The sequence below is a fragment of the Rhinopithecus roxellana genome, chromosome 18 (assembly GCF_007565055.1).
Source record: "Rhinopithecus roxellana isolate Shanxi Qingling chromosome 18, ASM756505v1, whole genome shotgun sequence".
Lineage (NCBI taxonomy): Eukaryota > Metazoa > Chordata > Mammalia > Primates > Cercopithecidae > Rhinopithecus > Rhinopithecus roxellana.
This window is the reverse complement of record NC_044566.1, coordinates 75,082,480-75,092,618: the sequence shown is the minus strand read 5'-3', so window position 1 is coordinate 75,092,618 and position 10,139 is coordinate 75,082,480. Positions and strand designations below refer to the sequence as shown.

The window sequence follows — 10,139 nt, the reverse complement described above, 5'->3', positions numbered from 1 at the left end:
AAAGGAGGAAGAGAGTCCAGTCTAAACTCAGCCTCATGTTGTTTTAAGCACAGCTACCCGTCTTTACAAGTCAACTAGTGAGCTTTGTTTTTGTTCTTCTTCTTATTTACAAAACATATATTTACTGACAAATTGAAAAGGACTTTCCAAAACTACAACAGCACTTTTCAAACATGAAAAAAAAGAAAAAAAAAAAAAAAACTATTGTGTTGTCCAAAAAACACATTAGCAGCTGGCCTTGGGTCTTAAAGGACATGAGGATAGTTGGTTACTATGTAAGACAGGTGATTTAATTATAGAGTTTTGGGTAAGAAAAGCCTTTTTCCACTTTCTAAATCTTCAAGGATGCCTTATCTCCTTGGTATCTCTAGGTTTAACAGGTATTTCTGACTGGCTTTTGGGGCGACAGTGAAGTTATTCTAAATCATCCACATCAAGGCAAGAATTTCTTTCCACCACATATTAGGAAATATGGAATTGAATACAGAGCTTTCCATTATTCTTAAGCGATTTCGGACTGACTTTCTTCTCACCACTTGAAAACTGTCCTGGAATTTTTCACTATCTTTATATAAATAATTTAGTAGAGAAATAAAACAATCATATGCAAAAGAACATTATGCTTTGCTTACATGTGAATTTTCCTCAAAATAATTTCTGAATAATTATGAAGTGGGGGCTGTGTTTTCATTTCTAGCTCATTGCCAAAACGCGTGGAGATGGATCCTAAATCCTTGAAGGAGAGCTCGGACCGCTCTGGCTCCTCTTTAAGTTGGCGGGCGATTGTTTAGAAGCTTTGGAAAAAATTACCAGTCGCCGCGAACGAAATGGAATGTGAGACATGCAATCTAACGGTAGTAGTAGAAGAGAAGTAGATGATCTCCCTCTCCTTTTCCGATCGCCACTTCTGTGTCCCTGGCTTTTCCTCTCCGTCCCTCCCACAGTTTCTTTCCGTATCCTCCCCCTCCCCTCCTCCTTTCCTCGCACGCTCCCTTTCCAGTGTCTCGCGCTCTCGGAGTCTCTGCTCCGAGTTCCTGGTTGGATAATTTGGGTTAATACTAGTGAGTGAGGTTTTTGCGGCTTCAAAGGGTATTTCAAGTTTCCGGAGCTCCTCCCCTCTGCACCGTGTGACAACAACAACTCGTCCAGCCGGCAGCCTGCACTTTTCAGCTCATTTTCTCTCTGTCATTCCCCTCTCAATCTTTGATCAATGTACTTGCCAGGGAGAGCCCAAGTCCTTCAAACCTCCTCCTTTTCACCTTCATTCTTAACTTTGTGCTAGAGCGGGACCCACACAACAACAGCCGACCCTCCCCCCCTTCCCCCCCAAACCAGCCCTCGATCCCAGCCCCCGGAGAGGACTCGCATTTCGACTTGCGGGACACTTTTGTGCGTTTCTCTCCAGAGCGCCTCTCGTGCTCGCCCCTCCTGCGCTCGCTCTTTATTACCTTCACCTCCTTTTCTCCCCCTTCTCTCCCTTTCTCCTTCTCGTTCTCTCCTGGAGTTGTTGTTGTTTGGCCCCCTCGCTCCTTCTCCCCCCTTTTTTCCCCTTCCCCTCCCGGGGGTGTGTGGCAACTTTTCCCCTCGCTTCTCCTGCGTCTGTTTCCCCTTATATGTGACCATGGCTGTGCCGGCGGCTTTGATCCCTCCGACCCAGCTGGTCCCCCCTCAACCCCCAATCTCCACGTCTGCTTCCTCCTCTGGCACCACCACCTCCACCTCCTCGGCGACTTCGTCTCCGGCTCCTTCCATCGGACCCCCGGCGTCCTCTGGGCCAACTCTGTTCCGCCCGGAGCCCATTGCTTCGGCGGCGGCGGCGGCCACAGTCACCTCCACCGGCGGCGGCGGCGGCGGCGGCAGCGGAGGCGGCGGCGGCAGCGGTGGCAACGGAGGCGGCGGCGGCGGCGGCGGCGGCGGCGGTGGCAGCAACTGCAACCCCAGCCTGGCGGCCGCGAGCAACGGCAGCGGCGGCGGCGGCGGCGGCATCAGCGCTGGCGGCGGCGTCGCCTCCAGCACCCCCATCAACGCGAACACCGGCAGCAGCAGCAGCAGTAGCAGCAGCAGCAGCAGCAGCAGTAGTAGCAGCAGCAGCAGCAGCAGCAGCAGCTGCGGCCCCCTCCCCGGGAAACCCGTGTACTCAACCCCGTCCCCAGTGGAAAACACCCCCCAGAATAATGAGTGCAAAATGGTGGATCTGAGGGGGGCCAAAGTGGCTTCCTTCACGGTGGAGGGCTGCGAGCTGATCTGCCTGCCCCAGGCTTTCGACCTGTTCCTGAAGCACTTGGTGGGGGGCTTGCACACGGTCTACACCAAGCTGAAGCGGCTGGAGATCACGCCGGTGGTGTGCAATGTGGAACAGGTTCGCATTCTGAGGGGACTGGGCGCCATCCAGCCAGGAGTGAACCGCTGCAAACTCATCTCCAGGAAGGACTTCGAGACCCTCTATAATGACTGCACCAACGCAAGGTGAGTCGCGGGGGATAGCCCCCGCCACCCGGGCCCCTTCCCACCCGCCTGCTCGCCCTGCCCTCGCTCCCTTCCGGGCGCCGCTAGCTCTGCGCGCCCGCGAGCCGCGCGCCCCGGCGAGCGCGGCCCTCTCCTCTCTCTGCTCCGGGCTGGCCAGCCGCGCCCGACCCCTGAGAACCTGGCACCTCACCCTGGCCAGACCTCGATCTTCGGCCGGGTCCGCCCCTTGCCCAGTGGGTCCCGGGGATGGGCTGCTGTGGGACGCGGGAAAAGCTGAGCCTGGGGGCGGAGGGGACGAACCGGAGGAGGAAGGCGTCTTTCCCGGAGCCATAGACCCTGCCCCGGGCGCGCGGGCGCCTGGAGACCCCTCTAAGCGCTGCAGTCCGCGTTTGTGTGCTCCCTAGGACCTGGGTTCCACCGCCCGCTTCCCAGCACCGACAGGGCTGATCCGTGGCGCCGAGCGGCGTCCCAGGGGCGGGGGGAGGTCGTGACCTGCTCCGCCGGGCTCCGGGAGCGGGGAGACGCGCTCCGGGTGAGGGGCCCGCTGGGAAAGGCTAGGGAGCAGGCCAGCACCCGAAGAGGGCACTTTGAGGTCGGGAGGGAAATGACCCGCGAGGCTGAGAGACCGGGGCCATCCCGGGGGATGAGCTCCGGGGAGTTGAGCTCCGAAGCCCGGAGGGGAAGCCCGTCGAGGGGAGGGGTCTGTGTGTTCGCGCATGTGTGCGTGTGTCCGCGTGTGAATGAGTGCGTGTGCAAAGAAAATAAAGGGGTGCGGTGGCCCCGGGGCAGATGGGAGGGCAACCAGCAGGTTTTCTTCGGTAGGGGGAGGTGACCGATTGCCCGAGACTCAATGGAAGTTGAACTGGAGAGATTAGGAAGGAAAGCCACGAAGCGCGCTCTCTCTGGATCTCTCTCTTCTGTCTCTTTCTCTCCAAAGTATGTTTTCTTTCTTTCTTTCTCTTTTCTTTTCTTAGAGGTTAGTAGCTTAAGCAGCGAGCAGGTGCACACTTTGCACTGGGATGCTCAGCGGGCCTGATACTCTGTTCCTTGGCTTCCCCAGCCCAGCAAAGCGCGCGCACGGAGGAGGCGGCGGGACCGGTCCCCAGCCAGACCAGTTTTATGCTAATGAACGCTCAGTGGGGGAGGATCTACCGAGAGGGGGCGGGAGTGGGGCAACTTGTCAGTTTCGGGTTAGAGATGATCATTCCACCCCCTTCACAGCTCCGCTTTGTCCCCACGGTTCGCTGCAAGGAATTGCAGAGGCAAAAGTTCAGAGTGGGATTCTGGGGGAAAGAGAATAGGGAAAGTTGAAGACCTGAAGCGGGCACGTGGGAACTGCGCGCAAAATTTGCGCGGAAACTTCGGTACCCTCCAAATAAGTTTGAAGATTGAGAGAAGGAGCGGAGTTGGTGTGTGCCCCCGCAGAGACAGGGAAACTTAGGTGGAAAGGAAGTGTAACAAGGAATTTGTGTTGAAAAAGCGCTAGCTCTTTTTTCCATGGAGAAAGACTTCTCGCTTAGTGCCCGAGAAGGCTGAGAAACGAAAAAGATCCGAATTCCAGTCCAGCAAAAGTCCTATCCTGACCTAGCCAGAAATTCTTTTCCGTGTTTAGGTACCCTTCGTTCCACAGGACATGGGTGTGTTTGGGCTTTGAACCTTCCACTATTTGGGGGTAAATGCTGTGTGTGTGTGTGTGTGTGTGTGTGTGTGTGTGTGTGTGTGTGTACGCGCGCGCGCCCAAATGTATGGACAGGTGGCAGTAAAGATGGGGGGTAGTGGGGGTTGCAGAAGCAAGATCACTAAATGTCATTTACTCAGATAATTGAAGTTGTTGGTCGTGCAGAATATAAAATATTTGCCCCAAATCTATATTAAAACTGTTTGAATCAGGTCAGAAAAATTGTTCTGGAGTTACGAAGAAAGCTAGGTGAAATTTGAAGCTAGTTCAGATATGATAGTTATAAAATTGTCTCCCTATCCAGTAAATTGGTGAATAGCTACTATTTTTTTTCTCCTTAGTAATCAAACATCTACTCTCCTCGGAATCCTCTTTATGTGTTTCTTACAACACACTAGATACTAGATAATTAAAGTCCATTTCACATACACATACGTAAACACACAAAATTGCTGGAGAAAACTTCCTTCAATGACTGCATTATAATAAATGTTATAATCAGTGTTAAACTTGATTTATTCCCTGAATTTTTGCCTAGATTTTAAGTCCTCACCATGTGGTTGGAGAATATTCTTAGTTATTAACTAAATTTTTTTTTCAAGTTTTTTTCCCCTCTGAGGTTAACAACAGATCTGGAGTTTAAACTTGCAGAGCCAAGATAAGTCAAATCCAGTGGAACTGTTTATCTCTTCACAAATATCTCATCACTACTGTAATTATGTTTCAATCACCTGGCCTTAATAATTTGCAATTACATGTGTTGCTTTAAAACCCTATTTCAAGTTATTTTTAAGTTAAAGGCAGTAAGTTTGTTTATTTAGTATTGAATTTGATCATATGTCAACTAAAAAAAAGCTTACTCTAACTTAAATACATGCAATATTGTAGTCATTAACTTGAGAAGGTGTTTAGTTGCAAATACCTACCTTGATTTTCCTAACTCTGCCACTGATTGAAGAAATTGAGAACTTGTAATGGAACTCCCTTTCACCAGATATACTATTTACCTTATATTATTATTTTTAATGATTATAATAAGCATTATTGTCTTATTTCTTAACTTCGAAAGCTTTGAAATGTTTTGCATCTTGCATTTATAAAATTTTGATTACTTTTTTCATTCAAGTCCAGTTTATATCTTTGCTATGAAGAACCTTATTTATTCACCTAGATGTATTGATTTATTTCACTTTGGTTTCTTTTTCCTCTAGCTACTTAACAGGCTAAGGGAGTAATTTATGTAGAGTATAAGAGAAGCTGAGCAAGAAGGGAAACTATATAAAAGTACTATATATACACCCATATACGTGTGTATATAATTTATATATGTACATGTTATAATTTATATAAAATGAGAAACATCAAATCTTAGCACTCTTAGCTTTTTACAGAATCTATATCTATCTCTTAATAGCATGGAATCATGATACCAGGGATTTTGAGGAACCAAAATGATGTTACGGAAAAGTAAGGTTCATAAACTTGCTCAAAGTTTCTCAGTAAGTTAGTAGCAAACCTTAGAGTGGATTTAATTTGCTTGGGGCTATTGCATTAGTATGCTGTCTATGAAAACTAGAATAAATGTTGAAGCCATCTGTCATTACCACAAGGAGATGAAAAAGAGACTATCACCTGCTAGACAGTAAAGCTAAAAAATAAAGGTCTCAAAACATGAAAGAAACATAAGGAAATATATTTAAAAGTTGTCAAAGGGCAAAGTCTGTCCTTGATCAGCTTCCTCCAATTATTATTTTAAAACTAAACATTAGTTGCATGAACTTGGCTGTTGCAACAGAGGTCAGTTAATTAACTGCTTACCATTAAATAACAACAACAAAAAAAGAAAAGTAATTATGTACACGGTCAAATCTGTGTTTGTATGAGTCAGTTCCCTTTTTGTAGATTTGGGTTAGGATTCAATTTTCCATGAATCCAGGTTTTAAAAAAGTGACCCTGTTTTATTATGTTATCTAAAATATTCATTTCTTTCATTATTGTAAGAAGATAATTTTGTCTCAGGATCTTTCAAACAGGATTGTGATGTAGGTTCTAAGTAACTCTAGATTTGAGGAGTATTTAACTTAAGTAGATTCCAGTTATTCTTATATATTTTATGGGTGCATACATATATTCACAAACAAAATTCTTTTGTCTTAAAATACCATCCATGGACAAAATATTGGAAGAATTTATGTTTCCGTAGTAATATATGAATGAAATTGTAGTGTAAGAAGTACAAAATATTTTCCAATTCTTGACTCTATTTTTTTTTTAATTTTTTATTTTTTGGTTAGGAGTTTTAATAAAGATGGCAAACTGAACCAGTCTATATTTATTTAACATTCTCCCTGTTGCCTGCTTTTCAATGACACAGACTTAAGCATTGATATAGAAAGTTTAACACAAATATAGATTCTCTTCTAACAGATAATTACAATACTTGGCACAGAGAAATTAAAAGAATTGCTTCAAATGAAGAGAGACTCTGCTTTCGAAGTTTTTGTATTGCAGTAGATTAGTGCTTCCAATAATGCCTAATGTCTCATTTTATATCATTTCAAAAAGAATAGGGCATAATTAGAAGACTAAAGCTTAAATATGAAAGTTTGCTTGGTTCCAAAACTTATTTCTGTATCCTTTAAAAGTGTTAGCAAATTACACTTTAATAACTAGTATATGAATAAAATATAAGAATATTCTAACCTAGAATTTACCTTGTTCAATCAAATTATACTGCAGGGTATAAGTTGTTGAGTTATTTGGATAATCTCTTTCAAACCTGTTGTTTTTCTGGGAGTTAGTCTCTCGTAACATCGTAGTTATTTTTGTCAAAAGTGAACATGGTTATGATGATACTTTACTTTCTGAACTCCACGTTTAATGCTCTGATGTAAGAAATTTGATTTGCACATATAATATTTTATTGTGTGAAGCTTCAAACATTATAGAAAATAAACTATGCGACAGGATTTTTTCCTCTAGAAAAATTCTGGTATTCACATTTGACACATGATTTTAAAATCTTCATTTTTTAGTCCAAATCTGCTTTTTTTTTTTTTTTTGGATTATTCTACTAAATTTCACTCAAATTTCATGTCAATTACTGGGACAAATATTAGCCACCCTCTTTTTGCCTCACTACATCCCCCAACTCCCTGAGATGTGACACCCTATATTGACTAAAGTCTTGGCAGGATTTGAGCATAAATCACTCTTGTCTTTGGCGATTTACTACGTGTGATTCAATAGCTTACGAAAACATAATATGCTTTATTGTTTCTCATTTAATGTTTTGTTTTTAGAATATAAGTAGCAGTTGTAAATTAGCTTAATGTGCAGCCAAATAGTTGTTATTTTAAGAACAATTTGTGTTTTAACTATCAATTAGTATTATTTTATCTTTCCGAGTTATTTTACTAAATTGCTCCATACAATTGCTTTTGTCAGTCAAGCAACATAGTCATTTAGATTGCATTGTATTAGCAACATAGAAAACAACTATTGCAAAATATAATAGGAAATTAAACTCTCACAGGTTGTAAACTGTCTCCCTTTGAATCCTTGTCTGAAGAAATTAGTTTGAACTATGCCTTCTAAATAGGTACAGGTGAGTCATCTAGATTTCATTAAACATTTTTATTTTAAGGGTTTTGTTACTTGGTTCTTTTAAAAAGTTAAACTTTGTTTGAAATTATCTTTCAAGTATTTTCTTTTCAGCTCGTTCACCAAAAACAACAACAACAACAAAAAGTCACATCACATTATATATCTTTAGAATAACAGGAAATGTAAAAATTGATATTATTGGCTTGGGTATTTAAAAATGTAATTAAGATAAAGTTTTATCATTTTATGTTTGAATTGTTATAAAAATAGGATGACCTTAGCATATGTCAGCATGTGCCATTTTCTTACTGAGGTAATGCATTGTGATTGGCCAGTTTGAGAGATGTATATGTGCGTGTGTGTGTGTGTGTGTGTGTGTACACACGTGTCTAAATACTACATATTACATGTAGTATATTAATATATGTATATAGTATATGTAGTTTGAATATTCTAGCTAAGAATACAATTATATTTTCAGGCTTTGGGACTGCATTAAGGAGACCCTTCTCTATTATGTTTGTTATGTTCAATAATTAAATTTTTAATGAAGAAAACTATGAATTAAAAGCCCACCTAATAGAGCTCAGATAAGTGTAATAGCAAAGGCTCTGATCTGCACAGATAATGTACATCTCAGGCATAGTAAGGCTATGTGCAAACATTTTGTTCAAATTTCTTGTTTCCGTCTTTTCAATTTGCAAAAAATATTTCCAGTAAAAAGTAATTTTTGCTATTGTGGCTGTCTCATAACTAACTTTCATTTGCTGATATTTGCTTTTTAGCAAATGTCACATACAGGAATGACTTCATTAGGATAGTATGTTACTTTACCAAATTATTGCTTTGGAAAACAAGAATACCAAGGATAAGATATTTATATTTGGTCCACTAATTAGTTATTATTAGATTAACTGATGGATTACTTTATTTGTTATACCAATTATTTTTAGGGCGGTTTCTGAGAATTTGTTAAGAGTGTGTCCAGTGTTGCTAGTTTTAGGCAGCTAATAATCTTTATATACAAATGTAGAAATGACAATGAAAAGAATTTTCAATCCACTATAAATTAGTTATTAGACAATCAATAAAAAGGTCATTATTTTTCAAATTAATGATATAATTAAAATTAGTTTAATGAATAGCAGATAAATGTCCAATTTAAAAATATATGTCACATCATGTATAATGACCCAAATCACCACTTGATCCAAAGTCAAGGACCTTGAACCAAATGCATTTAAAATGTATTGGTTTATTTGGACATAGATTTCCTTTATAAGAGAAAAGCATTCAAATTCACCCATTAAAAAAATCATCTTTCATTCTTTCTAAATTGAACACTAAATTTGCCAATGACTGCATTGTTTAAAAGGTGTGGTCCTTTTGCTTTCTGATCCAAATTGGCTTGGAATCGATCCAGGATTTCAAGCTGGGATTCTTCTGCACATTTAAATGTATGTGACTTGATTGGAAGTTGTCAAAGACAACTCATTAAACTGGAAATCTCACTATATCATTGTTTAATTGGTCTTTTTTTGTTGTTATAAGTATATTGAAGTGTCGTAAACTACAAGCACAGCAACACACTGAATAGCCAGTTACTTATTTAAAAAGTTTTAGAAAGTGGTGATTGATACTGAGAGAGACACAGAGAGAGAGAGAGAGAAAGAGAGAGAGGCAGAGAGAGACAGAGGAGAGAGAGAGTACTTAACTGAAGCATCTATAATAATGTATTATATAGGTTGAATACAGTACCTGGAATACATTACGTTTTTCTAGCAGGAAGTCAAAGTGAAATAAGCCAGGCACAGAAAGACAAATACTGCATGATATCACTTACATGTGGAATTTTAAAAAGTTGTACTCATAGATCCAGAGAGTAGAATGGTGGTTACCAGGGGCTGGAGAGCTGTTGGTCTAAGGTTACAAAATTTCAGTTAGATAGTGAGAAAAATTTGTGCAACGTGGTGATTATATTTTCTATGATTTGAAAAATATAAATAAATATACTTTGATTTGTCTGTAAGTTGCTCTTTAAGAATCCTGCAGTGGATTTTGAAAATAGTGTATATCTTTGACAAAAAAAAAATATGGATATACTTTTAAAGCATGATTTTCATGAAGCAAATACTGCAATAAGCCACGTAGTATATTGGTTGATGTTGATTGGTAACATTGAATAATTGAGAAATGTTTTTGTTTCCTTAGCATATATGAATGGTATATGAGTGGTAAACATGAAGTATTAAGAAGTCACAGTGTTAAATGATCTTTGAATTTGTATGGTATCGAATGTTTCTAAATAATTAGATTGCCTTTCCAGTTACAACAGGAAAAAAATAACCTTATTTTTCTTCAAGGGCAAACAAAATATATCTTAAGAAAG

The 10,139-nt window shown here is 41.0% G+C and overlaps 1 protein-coding gene across 2 annotated transcripts in view; it reads left to right on the top strand.

Annotated features, from left to right (window-relative positions):
• The first annotated feature begins 1,187 nt into the window (after nucleotides 1-1,187).
• The window catches only part of DACH1 (dachshund family transcription factor 1), a 445,951-nt gene continuing 436,999 nt past the window's right edge, over nucleotides 1,188-10,139 (top strand). For both annotated transcript variants that reach the window (XM_030922383.1, XM_030922382.1), the window contains exon 1: nucleotides 1,188-2,466. In XM_030922383.1, coding sequence (XP_030778243.1) covers nucleotides 1,622-2,466 — 845 coding nt within the window. In that variant the 5' untranslated portion in view covers nucleotides 1,188-1,621. The remainder of the gene's footprint in view (nucleotides 2,467-10,139) is intronic.